General features: G+C 41.8%; 1 protein-coding gene across 7 annotated transcripts in view; it reads right to left on the bottom strand.

Moving 5' to 3' along the window:
* Nucleotides 1–9,296: 9,296 nt before the first annotated feature.
* The window catches only part of NT5C2 (5'-nucleotidase, cytosolic II), a 112,119-nt gene continuing 98,712 nt past the window's right edge, over nucleotides 9,297–22,703 (bottom strand). For all 7 annotated transcript variants that reach the window (XM_017851721.1, XM_017851720.1, XM_017851722.1 and 4 more), the window contains 13 exons: nucleotides 22,371–22,462; nucleotides 22,181–22,238; nucleotides 21,067–21,160; nucleotides 20,082–20,135; nucleotides 18,494–18,577; nucleotides 17,209–17,250; nucleotides 15,627–15,734; nucleotides 15,256–15,322; nucleotides 14,429–14,599; nucleotides 12,839–12,890; nucleotides 12,212–12,272; nucleotides 11,888–12,064; nucleotides 9,297–11,185 (listed from right to left, as the gene is read on the bottom strand). In XM_017851721.1, the coding sequence (XP_017707210.1) occupies nucleotides 10,952–11,185; nucleotides 11,888–12,064; nucleotides 12,212–12,272; nucleotides 12,839–12,890; nucleotides 14,429–14,599; nucleotides 15,256–15,322; nucleotides 15,627–15,734; nucleotides 17,209–17,250; nucleotides 18,494–18,577; nucleotides 20,082–20,135; nucleotides 21,067–21,160; nucleotides 22,181–22,238; nucleotides 22,371–22,462 (1,294 nt within the window). In that variant the 3' untranslated portion in view covers nucleotides 9,297–10,951. The remainder of the gene's footprint in view (nucleotides 11,186–11,887; nucleotides 12,065–12,211; nucleotides 12,273–12,838; nucleotides 12,891–14,428; nucleotides 14,600–15,255; nucleotides 15,323–15,626; nucleotides 15,735–17,208; nucleotides 17,251–18,493; nucleotides 18,578–20,081; nucleotides 20,136–21,066; nucleotides 21,161–22,180; nucleotides 22,239–22,370; nucleotides 22,463–22,703) is intronic.

Genomic DNA, 22,703 nt, shown 5'->3' with positions numbered 1-22,703 from the left:
CTACAACTTATCTGTGTTTTGTTAGCCCGAGGGATATGTGCAGGTTGTTGGCGCTATTCATACACTGAAATGAAATCATACCAGTGTACACACGAGATGATCAGTCCTCGCCGAGCGTTTTCTGTGTAGGCTCACTGTGCGAAGGGAGGCCTTGGCTAAGCAGCAGTATTCTCCTCCCAACTCCAGGTAGGAAGTCTGTTCAGCCACCGTTGGGCTGTGTGCAGGGCAGGGAGCGTGGCTGAGGAGCAGACAGCAGCAGGCAGCCTGGTGAGCCATTTGGTGCCTCGCGTGTCGTGCATGCCCAGCTCGGTGTTTCCTCTGGGATGTCAGTCCTGGAGTGTCTTCCTCAGAAGGTGCCATGCCCCGTAGTAGGGGGAAGTACTGATTCACTTGGTGTAGAGGGTGCTGAGTGGCCTGCTGCTGGCACGCAACCTGCCCCCATGGGATGAAGCCCCACTGTGTAGCTTGAGCTTAGAGGGGACCCCACTCTAAGCATCCTTTTTTTAAACAGAGCCATCCAAATATAAAAGTCAGTTTCTTAAGATGCCTCTCCCTGAGCACAGCACCAGTGTGATGAGTGTCTAAAGATGAGGAGTCCCTGCAACAGAGCGAAGCCTGGCCCATGCTGGGGGAGGGTGTCTGTCCCCCACTTTGGGCCTGCGCAGTGCTGGCCTTCCCTGAGCGGTGGAGAGTCAGGCCTGCCTAGCCCGGCTTCTCTGGCCTCAGGAGCTCCGCCCTGTCAACCTGCCTGGGCTCACATCTGCTTCTCCACACAGTCTGTCTCAGGGATGCCTTGTTACTGGGAGAGCCTCTGGAATCAGAGCTAGTGTGTTGGTGCCCTTTTCAGAGCTCTGCTGTTCCTTTATAAATCCTGAAGAACAGTCTGGGAAGAGGAGAGGGGATGCCAGCTGCTGCCTCTGACTTCAGGGAGAAGCAGACTTCTTAATACTGTCTTCTTGCTCAGCGTGACGGCTTCTTGCAAATTATTCTCTTATAAAAGAGCTCGGCAGGAGCGGCTCATCAGTGGGGCTCCCAGAGTTTGAAATTTTAACTGCCAAGTTCGTATTCGTTTTCTGTTATTCTTTACCTTCCATTAGTCACACTATTTGATAACATTAGGGAATCTAAAATCCTGTCAGGTCCCTGAAGGAATGAAGGCTAACATCTCTGGGGAGAGCGTAGGACCCTTCAAACAACACTCATGTCTGAGCGACCCGATTCCTCTTCCAGGCCCCACTTTCCCTCAGGAAACCAACCTTTTGGACGGTTGGAGGAGAAACACTGGGCTCTTGCTTGTCTGGGGCAGCAGGAGAATGACTTTGGCTTGGAAGGCCTCTGCCATTCATCTCTATAAAGCCAGTGGGGTCCGGCAGAGAAAGACCGGGGAATAGCTGCAGTCTCGATGTGGCTGCTCTTTGGCACCTCTGCTGGACTGCCCTCCCATGGCTGCGACCTTTCCAAGTGTGGAAACGAGTGGGTCAGGTGGACCAGATGCAGACCCCTGAGTTCTGGATACTGACAGGAGGCCTCACCCTCCTTTACGGGGCCTCTCCGGGTGGGACAGGGCCTCTCCTGCTCCTGAGCAGCCACTGGTGCCCCGTGGTTCCGCTGGACTAAATCCCTAGCATCCAGATAGTCCTAGGACGCTGGGCCTTCTCTGTAAAGGAGAGCTTTTCTCCTGCTGTCTGGGAGGTTCCTTCCCTTCACTGCTTGTCCCATATGCATCAGGCAAATTCAAACTCATACATTTAAACTCTTAGGAAAACAAAATCTTAAGACTTACACAGATATTGGGGTGCTAATCAACTAGCTTAAATCTTGGTTCTTACATAATTTGAACTTGAAAGGTTACGTTGAACTCTGTTCTTTCCTCCCTCCTCACCTCACTCCCTGCAGGGAGTTAAATGCCATGTTGAAGCGGTTGGCATCCCCAAGTGGGAGGGAGTGGGGCGGCTTACCACCTTCTAATGTGACTTCAAGGAACAATGCAGATGTTGAATGCAGAGCTCCACACTAATATGGAACAGTAACTGTGAGTATATTTACCTGTGCTGTCCTCAGCACTGTACACTAAAGGACCAGCTTTTCCAAGCCTAGGAAAATAATGGTAGATACAAATAGAAATACTTTTTCCCTAGGAAATGGAGCAATAGGAATTTGAGCTAAGCAGGAACCATGAACTTCTGCCCTCAAATTCTGTCTTCGGGTTGAGCAGACCTGTGTAGGCCCTGGCTGATCAAGCCTGTATCCTGCCTAGTGAAAACACAACCCCCTCTGTCATCTGAAAGCCAGCGGGGATCTGTAGCCATCCTCGCCTTCCCTAGGCCCAGGAAGGTGAGGGCTCCTGGGCAACCAGGCTTGTCCCTGTTGTTCCCCAGGGGTGATCTAGGCTGATGACTCACCTGGCTGGCACATGAAGGTGCTCACCTTGTTCTCTGGGGCTCCAAGCAAGAGCAGGCCAGGGAGGGCTGGCTTTCCACACTGCATTGCATGACCCGAGCTCCCTGGTGGCATGGGAAAAACTCCCCTCTGCTTTTGAGCCCAGAACAGGCTTTTCTTTGCCAAGAGTTGAGGAGAAATACAAGACTGAGCTGGCAGGTTAGGGTCTGGGAGGCCTCTGAGGTACCATTGCTTACTTCCTTACTGAGGAAACTGGCTCTTGTCCTGGGCCTTGTAGTTCCATTCTGGGCTCTAGACTAGTGGTGCTTCTGTCCATCAAGGGTATCTGGGTGAGCTGTAGGTTAACCCAGAATTAGTAGGGATATAGGGGTGTGAATAGGAAAGTGATTTGGGGATTCAGAAATTTTTCTGATGTAATTTATCAATGAGCAACTTCTCAGTTGATTTTTATACCTCAGGGTCATTTGCAAATCTTTTATCTTTTCCTATTTCTTAGGTGTTCAAGTTGGTTAATAGGAGAGAGATGTTCAGAGACTTCTAAGTTGAGGTTCATTTGCCTCCATTTGAGGGGTGAGTGGTGCACCAATAGCTTGCTGCTATTACTCAGCAAGGCTGTGACAAGCCAGCCTTCCTCCTCTAGCACTTGCAGGCTTTCTGTCTGCAATCACGGTTTACCTGCCCATTTCCCTTTTGCTGCCTTCTTTCCTATCTGGAGATTCATATTCCAGAGTCCCTGGTCGACCCTACGGACGCAAAGAGGAGACGGCAGTTCACAGCAACTGCACAGAGCAGGGAGCGGCTTTCCTCCCACCGTCCTAGGCAGGGGACCTTCTTTGCTTCTCAGACCTGAGCTCAAGTAAGCATGTTCTCTCTGTATGCTAGAGCCACTGACATCATCTCTACTAGAATTGTTTTAAATATCTTTTGATGGGAAATACCAGGTTGAACTTCAAGCAGCAGGGAAACAAAGGTTCTAGCTGCAAGAGAGTAAAGTTCTAGGTGTTTGTATGCCGAGGTTTATATGTACACAGATCCAATACATACTGTAAGAAAATCTTGAGTACACAAGGTTTTGAGGTTTTAATGCCCATTGGGACCATGAACAAATGAGGATGACTGGGACCATTGTCTTGCCTCGCTTGGAAGGATGCCTTCTGGCATGTATCCACATCTGATCCACATGGATTCACTTTTAGGATGCAATTCTTTGGGGGGCCAGATTCCGCTGCAGATTCACCCTGAAGAGAACTATCCAATGGGCCTGGTGGGGCTTGGGTGCCTGCCCTTTTTGTTGGAGGCTCAGGCTTCAGAGCAGAGCAAAGTTGGGAAGAATGAGGTCTTAGGATTCTCATTCCCCAGAGAGCCCCAGCCTCGCTTCTGATTCATTACTCCCCAAGTCTGAAGTCTACTGTGAAGGTGAAGTTACCAATTTTTTCTTGTTTCTTGAGTTCTTTAAACCCACAAATGTATATGCTTTATTTTATATTATTTATTATGTACATATGCCTGTTAGTACTTCATCTGTGACTAGGACAAGATCTGTCTTGAAGCTTCCTCATCCATGGATCCTAGGGTTCTGCTGTCCTTTAAGGCAGGTGAGAGGGTAGTATTTTTTTTTTATAAACAGGTGGCTGCCTTTATCTTGGCCCTAGCATCCCCAGCCCCTTTAGTTGGGCCCACCTGTATTCCTGATGACAAGTGTTTTGGATGAAGATGGAGGCAGGTCTCCGATCTTGTGGGCAGGGCCTCTCAAGTACCTCCATGAACTATTTCCGAGGTGGTTTATTGGTGACAGGCTCTCTTCCCCTATGTAGGGTACAGTACAGCTGTGAGTCCATGGCCTCCTTCCTCCCAAGGCAGGTCACTTGCCTGGCCCCACGATGATAATGGTTTCTTCTACTTACCTTGAATTGCATAATCCATCTTTCTGGATAATGGAAGCTGCCTGCCCATCTGGGCTGTTAATATGCCTTTTCTTGGTTTTGAGGCCCAGTGCCAACATTGACTTGGCCCTCAAGTAAGACCCTGCTTTGTGTCTGACTTCCATTCTCCTCAGCCTTTATTCACTGTATCATAGTGTACAGGTCATGCATTTGAGCAGTGAAGTTTTCTGAACACAGTATTCAGAGCTGTGTACATAAACCCAAATAAGCACAAATGCCATGTATAGGATTAATGAGCTGATTGTCATAATGAATGCATTTTATAATTCAAATGATGTTGTAGATGTACAGTCTCTCCTATTTATTTTGTACCAATTTATTTGTAAATTTTGTGATTGTTTTACAAGGTTTTTGTTTATTTCTATTCTATTTAGATAAATGATGTTCTGTTCACCCTTCTAGCAGATGTGTGTTCCCTCTTCTCTTTCATCTATGCAACACCAACCATGCCATTGTGTTCAGCTTGGCTGAACCCACTGCCCTGCCCACTTGCCTGACTTTGCTGGTGGGAAAGCTGGGACTGGATCTCAGCATGACAACGTAGAAGAGCATCTTCTTTGGACAGTGTAAAGTCTTGAGAAGTGGGTACTAGTTCTGTGCCTCCAAGTCATAGCCTGGTACAGCTAATCCTAGGGGGAAGGTGTCCTTCTTTGCAAGGATTATAATCTGTCCTCCATCAGTTACTCTCTACATAAGAACATTCGGAGTATCCAGTCAAATTGCCCCAGACATTGGCTGCTCAGTCACTAATAACAACACACAGTGCAGCTGGGCTAAGCCGGTGTTTCCTAGGTAAGACCAAAGGCCTCATTCAGGCCTCTCATTTGGCTCTTAAAGGATGGCTTTATAGGTCCTCCTCTGCTATGCTAAGCCTGGGAGGAAGGTCAGAGCAGGCATGGATAGTTACTCTCGAGTGGAAAACATCCGACCTGAGTGTGGCGAGGCGTGTGCAGGTGGGTCTTCAGGATTCAGTGGACATCCTGCATTCCCCAGTAATCGGTGTGTATGATACACACTCTTTTTCATCACCACTTTGTCTTCTGTTTCTTCTTATCATCCTCACTCACATGTGACCAGTCCCTGAAGAACATATGGTGGAGCTTCAGGGACCCTTTGTGGTCCATTCCTAAACCACCTCTTTTTGGAATCCCTTTTTTTCTCTCCACTCTTAGTCTCTATTTTACATTCCAAAGAGGATCGTGCTCTGATAATTTAGCCTCTTGACTGGTCCATTTGTAGTCCCTACTGAATTTATTTAACTGTGGCATTTGCAGTCTTTTACTTACACTTGTCCTGTGGATGGAGACATTTCAGGGAAGAACTGCTGACAGAGTTGGCTTTGAGATGCTGCCTGACCTAACTTGCCACTCCCATCTCCCCAGGCATCACCCAACTACCTGAATATAGCCCAGTGAAATGCCAGCTCCGGACCCTGCTCGCTTTCCTTAGAAGCAGGGCAGAAAGGGGCAGCAGAGCTAGGGAAAGAAATCACGGTAGCACATTCACTCCCAGCCTGCTGCCTTGGTTTGTTTTTCCTGTTTTACTCACTTGGTCTAGATGAGCCCTTAGCTCAAATCAGGAAATGCTCCAAGGAAAATGGAGGCAACTTTTCCTGGTGTCAAGATGAGATTTGCCTAAAAATCCCCCCTTGCATCCTCACAGTGCGCACATACCCGCTCATTTCTAAACTTCATTGTGATGTACCCCAGGGTTTCTATTGCACAAAAATTGTGCTCCCCAGAGCCGTTTCTCAACTCAGCAATTCACAAGGACACAAATATTGATCAGAGTCTTGTAGAGAAAGTGGTAAAAATTGACCTTTTTATAGCCTGGAGTTGATTTCTAGGAACTTATTTTATACTTTTGAAGGTAATTTAATAAAGAGATGATTCTTTATTAAAGCCAAAAAGTTGAATTCTGTTAGATGGCTAATAAACTCTTTTGGTTTCTTTGTATGGTGGTTTTGTCATTTTCCCTCCAAGGGCCTCATATTCTGTGCTATTTTCAAGCAGTCCCAGAACAAAGGGATGATTCTAGGGCCTTTTTCTCTGACTTTCTGCTGGCACGCCGTCTCCCCTAGTGGATGACTGAGGACTGAGGATGCATGTTTCTAAGGGAGAATTAGTTGCCCGACTTCTCTGAAGTGCTTTTCCTGTCAGGGTATTAGTGACTGTGCAGTGTTCAAACAGGAGGCCAACACGTGACAGGAATTTTTAGATTAGGCCAGCTTTCCTACTGCAATTCTCCGAAGTCATTGACTTGAGGTCAGGGGGTGTTCAAAATACCCACCCCCTCAGGTCAAAGATGACCTCTGGTGAGAACACCCTCTCAAAGACTGGACACTGAATAAACATTTTTCAGTGTGGGGAAGGTTTGCTTGGCAAATCCTCTTTCCAAGTATCTCAAGAACTTGTGAGATGTGGAAGGACTGTTTTTGCCTTTCGTGGGAAAATGTGTGCTCAGCTGCTTGGGCTCCAGTTTGTATGGGAGGGTTTATCTCAGGCCTTGTCTACTCCCCTGGCCAGACATGGCTTTGGGAAGAGCTCTGTGGGAGACCAGAACATCTGGGGACATATTTGTACCTAGTTATTTTGTGTGAAGATACGAGGGGACCAGATTCAAAACTCGTCATTATGTTTTAAATTGGAAAACGGATTCCTCAGCCTTACAGTAAACAGTCAGCAAGTTTGAGAGGAAATGTGTGTTCAATGGGGAGTACTTTTTTTGTGTTAAACCTCTACAGAGAAACTTCTGTATATATTTTATTTTTGAGATCACACACCTTTGTTGGAACCAATCAGACTGTTGTGGCCTTGGGATGAAGACATTGTGTCTGAGGACAGGGAAAAATGGTTGAGAAATCCAGGGGTAAAGAACAGATGAGCTTTTTACTCATTCTATAAATGAACGTGCTGCCTGTTTAAAGGACTCGCTTTCTGCTGTTTCCAGATACCTAGCAGTGCGAGAACTGTGTGGTGTGCTGCATTCCTGTTATGGGAGGTGCGTGACGGGCAGTGTGGGTTTCTGGAAGTCACCTGTTCCTGCTTTCTGGCTGCCTGTGCCTGTGGTCATCCCTGCTCCTTGGCGGTAGTGCATGTTTTTCTTTTATCTTCAGGGTTGCTCTGGTAGCTCCATGGTAGAGATTTCATTCTCAGGGCCTCCCAAAAGTTGTGTATCATTTGAAATTGTTCCATTTGAGGAAAAACTTGAAGAAAAGCTGAATTCCCTGATCACCACTAAAGATTGTCATGAGAAACGTTAAGTATCTGAGCCCTAAACTACTAAGCCCAATGAGGAATTGGAGCGTTAACTGTATGGCAATAGCTAGATCATAGTTACCATTTTCCCACCATCAAAAGATTAAATAGTTTCCATAACATGGAATGTGGATAAGGTTCCTACCCTAATACAGACTTAAATATGCAGTTGTTTGTCTCAGGCTATTTGTGGTGAATAAGCAGAGTATTTATTTTAAAATGACCAGGCAGCCTTGGAAAAATCGCTGGGCTTTAAAGTTGTTGACAAAGTATTTCTTAAATAAATACATCTGATTTAGAAATACCTAAACATGGACAAAATACTTTTAAGTCTGACATGCAACTGCATGTGGCTTTTTAAAGTGATTTCTTAACAATGCTAACGTGACTTAAGGATTTGTAGTTCTATTAAAAACCACTTCTAAAAGTATCTTAGAAAGGATAGCTTGAAGGGTTTGCCTTATTTTAGGTCTCAGCAGAGGTATGCTTATAGCAAGAGAAAAATCTTAGGTCTAAGTAGAACACTAAACTTTCTTGGCTGTGACCAACTTTTCTGAAGTACACCATCAGAATTTTCACTATCTCTGCAGAGATGAATGAATGTACTGGGCAATTCCTCTCCCCAAGGAAACCCAGCAGGGCCTGGGTCTGCTGTACCACTGATCAACTGCTGGGGAGGCTAGGGTCCCTGTTAGTACATGCTGTAAGGTTGGAAGTTCAGTTTAGCACTCAAGAAGGGGTTGCCTGGTGTTCTACAATGCCTGTAAATAGTGTTTTCAAAATGCCTGGGAAAAAATTCTCAAAAGAGATGGCAGAATGGTCTTCTCATGGTGTAAAACTCCTCAGGATTTTTTTTTTTTTTTTTTAAGGAAAAAACTATACCTTTTAAGTTCGGCTTCCTTAACTACTGGCAACAGAGAGAAACTCGTAATTTGTTTTAAAAAGCCCAATTACAGCTGCCCTACCTACCCATGGACCATTGACTTCCCAGCACACTCTTAATAATATACAGAGAGGCACCATTTTGCTCTGGGTCTTACGGAATCCTAGAACTCTTTAATCACACGTTTTGGTGGTCCTACGGAGAGCTGTGACTAGCAGTGGAGTTCTTGCTTATTCCAGCTGTGTGCTTTTCACTTTCTGATCTTTGGACCCAGAGAATCATTTGCCATGGAATCATCTGGCTAGTAAGACACTCTTATATGGATGCAATACAAAAAGTGGTAAATTAAAGCAAAGCAATCATGTGGTCCTTGCTCTAAAAGGGACAATATGTAAATGTGCTACTATAATAAGGTAACTCTGTAGATGTAATAAGCTACTTATAAATTATTTGGGTTTAAGAAAACTTGACTATGTAAAACTGGGCAACATCTCCATCTTGAATGAGAATAATTAGTAACTAGGATGACCACACAGTCTCCTAACATGGGCAACAGTCTAATTGTTATTGCATTTCTGACCTGATTCTTTTAAAGGGGCATATATTCCCAATGGATACCATTTAGAATGTATGTTTCTTGGATGACTTAATCTGAAGCCATATATATCCAAAGTAGTGAGACAGTATATCCTTGACTAAGTTATCAGGCTGTGTTCCCTACTTACAAAATGATTTTTTAAAAAGCCTTACTTTATAGTCCTATTCCAAAAATCTTTCTGTGAAAAAATTGTGAGGCCTATGAAGCACCATGAATATAATCATGTTAGAATGTAACAATTCTTGAATATATTTCCTTTGAAAGAATATCAAACTGACGTCACTACACCAAATCTAAACCCACTTGAAGACCAACAGCTATTACAGTTGTGCTACAGAATAGGTCAAAGTCACCATTAGAAATATTACACTTTATTGAATTCTGGAGCAGCTAATCTACCCTCCCCTATTGACCAATGACAAGAATGGAAGCAAATATATGATGGTTAAAGTAAGAGTCTATAACCACTGTTTAAAATGTTGAAACAACTTCCACTGTACTGGTGAAACAGTTTTAATACCCTAACATACACAGTAATAATTCATTCTTGTTTAAAACAAGAAGTGATTTCAACTTGGGATTGGGATTTTTATTTATTTTTTTGAGATGGAGTCTCGCTCTTATTGCCCAGGCTGGAGTACAATGGTGTGATCTTGGCTCACCGCAACCTCTGCCCCCTGGGTTCAAGTGATTCTCCTGCCTCAGCCACCTGAGTAGCTGGGATTACAGGTATGCGCCACCACGCCTGGCTACTTTTGTATTTTTAGTAGAGATGGGGTTTCTCCATGTTGGTCAGGCTGGTCTCAAACTACCAACCTCAGGTGATCCACCCGCCTTGGCCTCCCGAAGTGCTGGGATTACAGGCGTGAGCCACCGCGCCTGGTCTCAACTTGGGATTCTGAAGTGAATTTATTCACGCTGATTGTGCCCTCTACTTTAGTAAGGTTCTGGCTTACAGAGCCTTCTTCCCATCCTCTGATGTTCAACTTTAATATACAGCAATCAACTCTAGAGGATAAAGAAATCTGGATTTGGGTAGCATGAGCCACAGCTATATAGCCCACACTAACGAATGTTCTGTAGTATAAAAAGGGAGTTCTTCTCTTTCTTTTCTGGGGGCTTGTTCCTTTGTCCGCTTGCAGCTAAATTCTTTCTATAGATTTAGCACAGATAAGAAAAAGGTTGTTTTTGGATAACAATAAGCATTTGTGCTATTAAACAAAAAACAAAAACGGTAATAAGGATACTGTCTTTTCCCTCAAAATAGAGGGAATAAAGCAAGTAGAGAATACTTCTGTGCAAAGCCAGTGACAGAGAAGCAGCCTTGCCAGAGTCACTGAGGATGACTTAAAGGCTTATAAAAGGAAACTTGACCTTAACAGAGACTACATTTGATCATGGAAATAATACATTTCTCCACTGTTATACAAGACCATGTAATGCACTGAAAAAGTTGGATCTTGGAGTAATAGCACAATTTGTAACATTACAGATCACCTCTTCCCACTCTGTTCCACTCTGAGACTCTTCTCCTTTTCCTCGTGTATCCAGACACACTGACATATGGATGATTTTTTTAAAAGTTTCACAAGCCACAATGGAGCCATATACATGCAGTTCAGCCTGATTTTACCCTTATTTTCTTGTAATACAGACTCCATTACAATTTTGGACCATCTGCAAAGAGTACAGATACACAAAACCAAAACAAGTATCTATGATAAGAATAAAATCTTCAAAAACTTTTCAGATGTACCTTCATGGAGCCCCCTCCCTCCCCACCCAGTAGAACCCTAACAGGGACATCGTTTGTTCCCGCGAGTCCTGCCAGGACTTGTTTAATGGGTGCTCAGGGTTTTGGTTTTCCTCCTTATTCCTCCTCCTCCTCCTCTTCATCATCATCTTCATCATGGCAGTGTGTAATTTCCTGGGGGGCCAGTGGGAAGAGGTTGGGAGGTTTAATCTCACTAATTGATCGTGTCAGCTGGTGCCGCTTATAGTCAGTGTCTTTGAAATCCACTGATGTGCGGTTCCGGGTGGCAAGAGGAGACTCCATCTCATTGATGTCTACGTGTGTGTGCTCCACCGTTGATTCATGAGGCATCTAGATAGAAAAAAGCTAGAGGCTCAGAGAGCAGGCAGAACAAAGTAGTTACTTCCCAAATCCTAACCCCTCTCCTCTGTTACGTGGCCATGCAGTTACATCTATAATGGACCACAGGACAAGTCAATCTAGACTTATCTTCACAGAACTACTTATAGTTGCCTGTCTTCCTCTCTCCCTGCCCCTCAAAATGGTGCCCATATTGTCTACTGCAGCCAGAAATTGGAAAAGATGGAAAGGAAAGTTTATCTTCTACTTTACAGCAAAACAAATTAGTCCTGAAACAGATCAGAATATAGGAACGTAAAAACCACGTTTTCTTTTTCTTGAGACAGGGTCTCTTGCTGTCACCAAGGTTGGAGTACAGTGGAGCAATCACAGCCCACTGCAGCCTCGACTTCCTGGGCTCTATCAGTCCTCCCACCTCAGCCTCCAAAGCGCTGGGGTTACAGGCATGAGCCACCATGCCTGGTCCACATACAGCTTTTAATAGAGTAGACTTGAGAGAGTAAAGTTATACTCCGTAACTTCCAATATTGGTTCTACTTTCTCAAAGACCCCTTCTTATGCAACCATATAACCTGCCCCTGGGCTCTGTACATCAGAAAGATGTTCAAACTATCTCCTGTGCCATCTCACAAAGCTGGCTGCTGACCCTGGACTTAGAGTACATCTTGGTTGTCAATTATAGCCTTAACTCACCAAGACATGGGCAGCCCTGAAGAGGTAGCTGAATGGGTAATACAGCAGGTTGATGAAAGATGCTGCATAGAGGTCAGCGTAACGCATCACTTGACTGGCAAAAAGGGTCTGCCGGGAGCCACTGCGAAACAGGCTTCCCATCATCCCATAGCACATGTCCATGTCATGAGTTACTTTCTAAAACAAAGAACAAGATTGATTCTTGGCTCATTCAACAAGTATTTATTGAGCAGTAGTTGAATGCCAGTCTCTGTAAAAATCAGAAACGTGAAAAAATCATTTAAACTTATTTCCCAAGTTTTCTCCCAAATCCCATTTGGATACCTTAATACGTCTCTGGATGGAACTAATGTCTGGACGCTCATTGCTACTGCTGTCAAGATGCCTAAAGATAAAAGAAAAACTCAGTGAAAATCTCTGGGAAGAGCTTTTTTTTCCTTTAAGACAATCTCTGTCACTCAGGTTGGAGTGCAGGGGTGTGATTTTGGCTCACTACAACCTCTGCCTCCCAGCTTCAAGCGATTCTCCTGCCTCAGTCACCCTAATAGTTAGCTGAGATTACAGGCATGTGCCACCACACTCAGCTAATTTTTGTATATCTGGTAGAGACGGGGTTTTACCATGTTGGCCAGACTGGTCTCAAACTTCTGGCCTCAAGTAACCTGCCTGCCTTGGCCTCCCAAAGTACTGGGATTACAGGCGTGAGCCACCGCGCCTGGCCTGGAAAGAACTTTTTTTTTTTTTTTTTTTTGAGATGGAGTTTCACTCTTGTCGCCTAGGCTGGAGTGCAATGGTGCAATCTCGGCTCACTGCAACCTCCACCTCCCCGGTTCAAGCGATTCTCCTGCCTCAGCCTCCCAAATAGCTTGGATTACCGGCCTGGAAAGAACATTTTTTATACCTAAGTGATTCCTGAAGAAGTTTTTAGGAAAGAAATTTTAGAAAACTTACTTGTAGAGTTCAGCCAAGAAAATATCCAAGCTCTGAAGTTCTTCGAAAAGTGCTAGTTAAGGTTTGGAAGGAAAAGGAAGATATTTTAAATGAATAAGCACCCAGTTCTTAACTACTGTTAAAACTAAAAGGTTGCAGATGTGACTGAAAAGTATAACCTGGGACTAACGTGCTCTAAGTGGAGTGTATAGTGACCTCCTCTTCCCCTCTTCAGGATAACCCACTGATACGCACTTGGAGCCTGACAACAGATGAGCACCATCACCTTCTCTTTAACTGCCTTTCCTCCTGCTTAAAAACCATGACGACAACTTTCCCTTCCAGCTGCATGCTCATTCTGAGCTTGTAAAAATATCAGAATTTACACCGTCTCAGGTGTAGTCAGCTAAGCAAATGTTAACAGTCCCATTTTCAGATGAAAGACTGAGAATTAGGTGACTTGTCCTGAGTCACAGGTCCAGGGCTAAATCAACTAGATTTCCAAAACTTCACAGGCAGAGATTTGCAAATGTGAATGAAAGGCTAGCCAGAAAATCCCACTCATAGTACAGACAATAACAACAGCAACAGCCAGTATCTACAGCATGCTTCCTGTGTGTTGCAGCCTTTGTCAGCCTGGGTTCCTCGAGACAAGCCCTCCTTCATCTACTGTATATATAACACATTTTCTTCTATTTACCATCTTTAGGAGAATTGAGAGAAGTGTTACTCAAGTAATTTTCTGTATTCAGCTGTTGGAAAGGTAAAATAACGATAATGGTAATAATTTTATGTGTTTCAGATGAGGAGCCTTGGTTGAGAAAGGCTGTCATGTCTGTCTATCTTTATACACATACTGCCTCCGTTTTTCATCAACTTTAGGAGGTAGGTATTATCCCCATTTTTACATTTGAGGAAACTAACGCACAGGGTGTCTCATTAACTTGCATGCAGATTTCAAGTTATGGAGCCAGGGCTCCTACCCCAGGCAGGCTGAGTTTCCGGAGTCACCTTCACTACACTGCAGGTAATAAGCATCAAGGCTGGCTGGAGAACTTGTGTATCAAACACTTTTACAGAACTATATCCGTAACTTAATTCAGCATAGTGTATATACTGCATATACACAGTGTAGCTTAGTTCAAGAATACAATATAGCTTCATTCTCTGATCTCAGAAAAGTCAATTAAAAATACCAGAGGTGATTAACATTCAGAGCCATCACTGCCCCAGAATCACAGATATGGGCTGTTGGCAAAGAGACTGAGACTGCTAGGCATGGTTGGGGAAATATGGGACCACAGAGGAAAAGTTGAGCTCCAGTTCACAACTTAAAGTGTTACTCTAACACAACTCAAGACACCAACATTCTATACTTAACCTCGAAGAGAGTCAAGAAGGTTAAACAAGATAACGTCTCACATTTATTCAAATTCTGGAGTTCTGTGAAATAGCTGAATATTCTATGGGAAGGAAGTATCCAAATATCAAGGCCTACCTTTTGACCACCTCTGACTTCCTGAATACAAAGTAATGGTTTATCAAAGAGGACTTGATTTAAAGCTGGTCATTTAGATATAAATTGCATCAAAGATTTAAGAAATGGCTTACAACTCTTGTCGGTCCAGACATGCAGCTCCTGTGCAAGTTCGGGAATCACCAAAAAAGTTCGCCACCCTTGCCGTTTCTTTGATTTTAAAATGTCCCCAAAAATGTGATCTCCAATATACAAAATGTCTTTTCCCTTGGCTCCCAACAGATCACAGATCGTATCAGAAGAACCTGAAACAAGAGTGAACAATGAGAAAACTGTCCCTATATTAAAATCAGTCTTCTAATAGTATTCAACCATTAAATACTATGATTCATTTTGTTCTTATAGTTGTATGAGGAACAGTCTAGGAAAAAAAAAGACAAAAGACTCACCATTCTCTTCTTACTGCCTTCTAAGACAAGGCCTTCAGCTCCACTGTGCTGACCAGAGCTCTTGATCACCAAATCCAAGAGCAACAAAACTACATCCTCAGCTTAACCTTGAAAAGAGCCACTGCCAATTTCATCACAAATCTGCCATTAAGCTGGCTTTATTCAACTGTTTCTAACTCCAACATACTATGTACCTATACCCATGAAACTCCTTGAGAAACCCTTGAGAACACATTGAGAAGTACCCCCAAGTGATTCCAGGCACTGAGAAAAGCCTCCAATAGGATTTAAAAAAAAAGAAAACTGATCGTTTTAGTGAAAATCAGATTCATTAGGATATACTAACAACTGCTCAAACCCAGACTCCTATTGCATTAAGAGGTGACTATTTACCTTCAGTAGATGACATCTTAGACCACTAAAGAGTACATGTGGCACTTTGCTGAGATCACCAAAGCTTTCACAGTGAGGTCTGAGCAAAGACATTAAATAAAGGGAAGTCTGTGACTTACCTCCTGAGTAGACGATACCATGCTGTAGGGGGCCTGTGTAGGTACCAATTTTCAGCTTGCCGGTTTTCTGTGTGAAGAATATGGATTTTGTAATACTTTATCATCCTATCACAATCCTCCCCTCACCCCACAACCCTCCCACCCCACCCCCCACCACCAGTGCTATTTGGCCAGACAGCCAAAAGAATGGCACTTACTCTTTTCAATTAGTGGGTTTGTTTGGCTGCTTCAGTTAAGACCAAAACTCTTAATTTCAAAAGAGAGATACGGCTAATAAAAAAAAATTCCTGTTTCCTTACGGAGAGTAAGAGTGGGGAAAGGAGAAACATTAAGGACAGTGTGCTAGCAGACAGATCATCCTCATGACTTACAGTATCCACTTGACGCAGTACTGTGCCTTCTCCAAAAAAGAGTGGTTTCCGTGCATCCACCAAGATCAGATCAAAGTAGGACTGCCATGGTCGATGGGAGCTCCCAGGCTGGTGAAGGAGAAACAGCAAAAGTTGAAACATCACTCCTTACTTTAAGGCATTACTATTTAACTCACTCAGATGCAAGGAATATAAAAATACTAAGTATAGCCAGAAGATCCCACTATTTTATTTTTCAAAAAGGTGTTGTGTCAGCCAGGCGTGGTGGCTCATGCCTGTAATCCCAACACTTTGGGAGGCCGAAGCGGGCGGATCACAATGTCAGGAGATCAAGACCATCCTGGCCAACGTGGTGAAAACCTGTCTCTACTAAAACTACACAAATTAGCCAGGCGTGGTGGCAGGCGCCTGTAGTCCCAGCTACTTGGGAGGCTGAGGCACGAGAATCGCTTGAACCCAAGAGGGGGAGGATGCAGTGAGCCGAGATTGTGGCACTGCACTCCAGCCTGGCAACAGAGCGAGACTCCATCTCAAAAAAAAAAAAAAGTATTTTGTCTATGTATTATAAGCCATATCCTTTGGTAAGCAGACAAGGTATAAAGAATAAATAACTATTTTACACATTAAATTGTTCCATCTACTACTAAACTACAATAACTTATTTTACAGCACTTTAATATATGAAAGTGTGCTCAGCTGAAATTTGCTAAAAGGAGCTCAAAAGAGCTAGGGAGAGATGCAAATCAATACCCAAGGGACAGACTAAGAGAGAGGTAGATCAGCATCAGAGCTCAAGTATACAAACTAACATGGAACTATTAGGAGATTTTACTGGTTACATTCTCAGAATGATGGCTCTAGGTATACATTGGGTTTTGGCTTATAGTGTAAGCTAATCACAATACTAATAATGAGTTATGCCCATTAAAATCATGACTATCCTGAAACGGAACCCTGGCATTAACCTTTTAAGACCAACCTGAAGGACACTGCACCCTGTGATTTCAGGTGTTCTCAAAACAGATTTGCTGATGTTTATTCACTAAAGTCTAGGACTAAAATTCTGTAAGTATGTGACTAAGTTGCAAGGAGTATTCCTTAAACCTAAATGCAGCCCTTTTGCAGAAATGAAGACTTCTCTGCTAAATATCAAGGTTAAGTGCTGTCTTGGCAAAAACTTAGCAACAACTAATACAAAATCTAGAAGTTGTCAAGAATATATATACATTTTCTGTTTTAATCAAATATCTTCCACAACCTGAAAATTCCTTTCATTGCCACACAAACTTAATTCTGCATAGAACTTCTTGGGCATAAAATTATTCTGATCCCATCCTACTAAATATCACATGAATATCCCTTTTATTTCTGTCTATTAAGTATTCAAGTTGTGGACTCTAAATTAGCAATTTGATTTTAAATTCTACTAGCTCCTGGATTCTAATGTTAATGAAGATTAGACAATAGGCTTAAAAAGCAGGACTTTTCTGGGTGGGTTCTGACCAATTCTTTCCCCCTTAATATTCCAGAATGATTAAATGCATTCATTATTACTAAAGCAATGGTCTACTGAGTCACATACCTTGGGGCCATGTGGGAAGTCAAACAGGTAAGTCATAATTTTCTGGAAAAAAAAAAATTTAACATAAGGTCCATATACTACTTTTGCAAAAGGCATATAACCTAAAGAAATTATAAGCTCTTCACAAAACATGTCTTCTTCAACATAGGACTCACCACATTCTTGTTTCCTCTAAATTTTATGAAATCATGGCAGTGGAAGCCAGAAATTAATGCTTTACCATATACCAAAAGAAAAAAAGGCTTCTGACATTCTCAGGGAGGATACATATTTCCTCTGGAAGATGTTTTTGAACACACATTTGGAGGTAAGGAGCATATGAGGTAGGAGTACAGAGAAAACTAATGACTCACACAGAAAACCTGGCCGGGCGCGGTGGCTCAAGCCTGTAATCCCAGCACTCTGGGAGGCCGAGACGGGCGGCAAATTGGGGGAAGTGGAACTTCTTGCTAGTACTATAAACTTGTGTCTCAGCAAAGTAAGATGAAGTTAAGGAATTAGATCAGTTTTTCCACATGCTTTAATCATGGGAAAAAATTGTTTTTAAGAGGTAGTAAATTTTGGGCTGGGCGTGGTGGCTCACACCTGTAATCCCGCCACTTTGGGAGGCCGAGGTGGGTGGATGATGAGGTCAGAAGTTCAAGACCAGCCTGTCCAAGTAAAACCCCATCTCTACTAAAAATACAAAAAAAAAAAATTAGCCAGGCGCAGTGGCAGGCACCTATTGTAATCCCAGCTACTTGGGAGGCTGAGGCAGAAGAATCACTTGAACCCAGGCAGCAGAGGTTGCAGTGAGCCGAGATCACACCACTGCACCCCAGCCTGGGTGACAGTGAGACTCTGTCTCAAAAAAAAAAAAAAAAAGATGTAGTAAATTTTGATGGCTAAGAGCCGAAACATCTGTGCACCATCTATTGCTGCAGGTCTTCCAACAGCAGGGAAGTCATATATACACATCAATAAGGGATGCGACTGCTCAAGTTTATAGAAATGATGCTCCAAAGAGACACAAAGGCCATTTTAATCTTTACAAATGTTTTAAATAACCCCAAGATTAAAATTTTCAAGTAGCCAATCATAATTCGTGAAAATGGTTAAAATAAATTTCTAGAAAAATTTAAGAACCACTGTTATCCTGTATATTTTGCCTTTTACTGTTTGAAAATGAGAAGGCAAGAAACTACTTTCACTTAATAAACGTCTATCCTCCTCATTGTCTTCACAGTTCTTTAGGCCAAAATAATTCCACTGAATAAATAAACAAATATAAACATTAAGCACTTACATCTGTATATTTATAGTCACTGTTGGTAGCAAGAAATACTTTCCCTACTTCTTTCATCCGGCTCAGAAGCAAAGGCAGTTTTCCCTGAAATGTAATTGGATAATGAGTGAAACACAAAAACATTTTTATCTTTATACTTTGGAATTGTCATATACTGGATTTCTGTGCACAACAGGAATGGGGGAACATTTTAAGGGTTAGCTGATTTCGTAATTTTGCACTTAAAATCCCACATTATCACCATAAATGAATAGAGTATTAACATATGTAGTATACAGAGTGTATACAATAGATTTACATGTAAAATTATACACAAATTTATCAGGGTTATATGGCTGTTAACAACATATCTCTACCTTCCTCATGATGTCTGCCTCAGGAAAGAGTTGAAATTAACTTGAGATTTCTTGAAGTATGTGAGGTATGTTAGAGATCAGGAGAAGCTGACTTAAACATGCTCTACATAGAGAGTATAGCTTTCAGTGTGTATACTATGGTTTTATAAAACACCTTGCAGAATGAAATGACATGTGCAGATGCTACCTAGAAATACCCACACCCATGTGCACTTAAATGAGGAAATTCTATCCCCTCACGTGCCTGGAAAGAAAAATACCTTTTCCTTCTCTCATAGCAAATAGATTCATTCCTTCACTCAAATTTTCCCGGACCCTCCCCATTCAGTGTTCTTTCTTGAAATAAGGGAGGTGGGTGAAAATAGGAGGCACAAAAACTGAAAACAAGAAATCTTTACCACAGTACTTTGAGAAAATACTGTATTCTGCTACTTTTACTCTGTAGGAAAAGAAAGAAGTATGTCATCTTGGGGCACTATGTGTGTTTAATTTTTATTCTAAAACAGTTCTAGACTTATAGAAAAGCTGTGAAAAGTAGAGTTCCCATATATTTTTCCTCCAGTTTCCCTTAATATTAACATCTTACATAACCACAGTACAATTATCAAAAGTATGAAATTAACATTGGTACAATACTATTAACCACAAATTTTTTAAAAATTTTATCAGGTTTTCCAATATTGCCTTTTAAGGTATTTAAAGCTTTCCTTATTACTCTCTGTTGACAGGTTAAAGGCATTTTAAATAACAGTAACACATATGCACATTTTTGAAATGATCTAGTGTAGTAGTTATAATTTGGGTATGACTCAGCTTTACTACTTACTAACTGTGTGACCTTTGGCAAGTTATTTAATCCCTCTATTTCTCAGTTATCTATAAAACAGAGGTAGCAATAATACCTAACTCAGGGTCATACAGAAGATTAAATGGCATAATGCATGTAATCACTTAGCATGGTGATGTGTATACAGTAAACCTCTAACTGCTATTATAATTGAAGCTAAATGGACAAATGAAATACTGAGTCTTCTTGCCTATCAAGAAATGGAAAAACTCTACTAAGACCTATGCTCTAGCTGAATATTCTTGGTGATTATATCTGGCACATACTATACCAAGACAAAGAAATCTCTTCCTTTGTCCATTTCATTATAAATCAGCTTGTTATTCATTTCCCTAATAGGTAAAATGAGCTATTATGCAGATCTATTTTCCCCTATATTACTTACATCTTTGACTACATACTTCTCAAGATTTTCAACTGTCTTTTCCTTAAGGGAGCCCTAGGGGAAGAAAAAAAAAAAAGGAATTAAGAAAAGAACAAAATCAGTTTTTAATATGTAGTTTATAAGAAAAATGGTGTTTACTAATCAACCCAAATTCTTTCTTTTTTTGAGACAAGGTCACCCTATTGCCCATGCTAGAGTACAGTGGTGTAATAATCTCGGCTCACTGCAGCCTTGACCTCCCCAGGCTTAGGTGATCCTCCCACTTCAGCCTCCCAAGTAGCTGGGACCACAGGTCCACACCAACACGCCTGGCTAATTTTCTGTATTTTTTGTAGAGACAGGGTTTTGTCATGTTGCCCAGGCTAGTCTTGAACTCCTGAGCTCAAGCAATCCACCTGCCTCGGCATCACAAAGTGCTGAGATTACAGGCATGAGCCATCATGTCCAGCCCTAAATGCATTTCTTAAGGATTTATCAAAATAGAAAAGTGACAAACTACAGAAGGCCAGAAAAAAGTAGCAGGTATGATTTGCTGCAACCCTGCCTCTAAAATGTCTTCAAAATATAAAACAGTTTCAAGTTTGAAATTAAAAGGCATTTCATATTTTATTCGTTTATAATAAATGTAAATTTAATATTAATTAATGTTAGTAGTCAGGTGGGAGGTATCTGGACAAAAAAAAATGGACCACTGTCATCCACAAAGGATATGTTAAGTATAATGTAATACACTAAAACCTCTTCTAAGTTTGAGAAATGCAAACTACAATAAAATCCAGAAGCCAAACACCATCACTGAGGAAAGACCAACATAACCTCCAAGACCAAAGACAAGAGCGTACGTATTCTAGAGAGCCATCACTAGGGGCAAGTCCATTTTGTCTTTTTTAAAAAAAGGAAATATTCTGCTCCATTTGGAAAGTTAATGCCAGGCCATAAAACACGTGCCAGAAAGTGAGCGGGTGAAGAAACAGCTTCTAGGTACCTTGTAATGAACCCAGTCAACAGCATCTCTTACATCCTGGAACATACTCCGGTAGGACATGAAGAGGTCCCCATCTTTAAATCCTGTTTCACAACTACAGAAAGATAAAAAGAACATGACAGGGGATCCAAAACAGGGCAATAAAATATATGTCAAAAATTTCCCAGGGGACCCAAAGGTTCCGTATCACATGGGTAAAGGCTGTGGCTAATGAGGAAAATAATTACTCCCTAATGAAAGTCCACTTTGACCACCAGAAATGGCTATAGTGTTCAACGGAATACAATAATTGTGAACAAATACAAAGTGATGGAAGAATATATTGAATGTAAGCTAAAAGGCCAAAGTTCCAAAAATATCAGGTTTTTTTATTTATCACTTTTTAGAAACAGGTTGAAGAAACATTTAAAACTTAAAATTGGTCATTTAGGTTCTTTCCACCATGACTTTTCTGACACTGTCCCTAAGTACAAAGGTACTGTCCATTTTTTATTTAGCTCAGTGACTCAGCTTTCTACCAAATTTAGTGTCTTCAAGTAGATAAAGCCCAAAGAGGATATGAAGTTAGCCAACTCTGGTATATATGGCTAGACTTTCAATATTGGCTATATAATTCTCCCTAAAGGAAGAGGATAACTTGTTTAAGACTTTTGCAAAATTTTACTTCTGGTAAGATACACAGTATTTATTCCTTAATCAAATCTTGCCGGGCCTGGAAATGAAATTAAATTACCATCCCTGAATGGCTCCTGGGTAGCTGCTGTGAAATGAGTTGGGGGGTTTTAGTGTAATTCTGCTTGGACAGATAATCATCACACAAACCTCCCACTCAGTTGTCACAATTAGCACCTCTGCTGGCCGTCTTCATTCCCAGGAGAAGCCAATCAGAAGTGGTGGCTGCAGCACACTGGCAAGGAGAGGGGCCGTGTGGGAGGTGAGAGCCTGCATGGAGCTGCTGGTGCTGTCCCATCTCTCAGGCTGGCAATGTGGCATCTCTCACTAGCACTAAATTCACTTTAGAAAAGCAGAAAAGACCTACAATGGCCAGTTCTCTAAAACCCTGTGCATTAATTTAAAAAATCAATTGGAAAAAAAAATTATAGTATGTACATACCTGGTATATCTGGGACAATTAGTAAAAAAATCTACTAGGCAGGCCAACAGGTAGGTCTCTGAAAAATGAAGAACAGATACTCATAAGCTATAATGAAATAATTCAAACTTACTTCATTATCTCCCTTGAGCAGAGACTAATGGTCACAGAAGAGAAAGCATCAGTATAAACAAGCATAGAATGAATCTACCTGGTAGGTTGAATAGTGTGTTCAGAATGTAAAATCTTTCAGTATCATCTCGCTGGATAAATTTGTTTGGATACTGTTCTCTAGTTTCTGGTCTGAAAGAAAATTTAAAATAAATGATTTTTAAAATAACATTATAGTAATTGGGAAACTGCATTATTCAAAAATTAACTCAAATATTTTGATGGCTATGTGCAAGACAGGATTCTGAATATTAAGCATGGGTAGCTATGAAGATGAATGAGTTCAGGTTCCAGCTCTTTTTCAATTTTATTTTATTTTATTTTATTTTATTTTATTTTATTTTATTTTATTTTATTTTATTTTTAAGACAGA

The sequence above is a fragment of the Rhinopithecus bieti genome, unplaced genomic scaffold (assembly GCF_001698545.2).
Source record: "Rhinopithecus bieti isolate Rb0 unplaced genomic scaffold, ASM169854v2 scaffold_31787, whole genome shotgun sequence".
NCBI classification, from domain to species: Eukaryota; Metazoa; Chordata; class Mammalia; order Primates; family Cercopithecidae; genus Rhinopithecus; species Rhinopithecus bieti.
The sequence above is the reverse complement of the archived record's forward strand: the minus strand, read 5'-3'. Positions and strand labels throughout refer to the sequence as shown.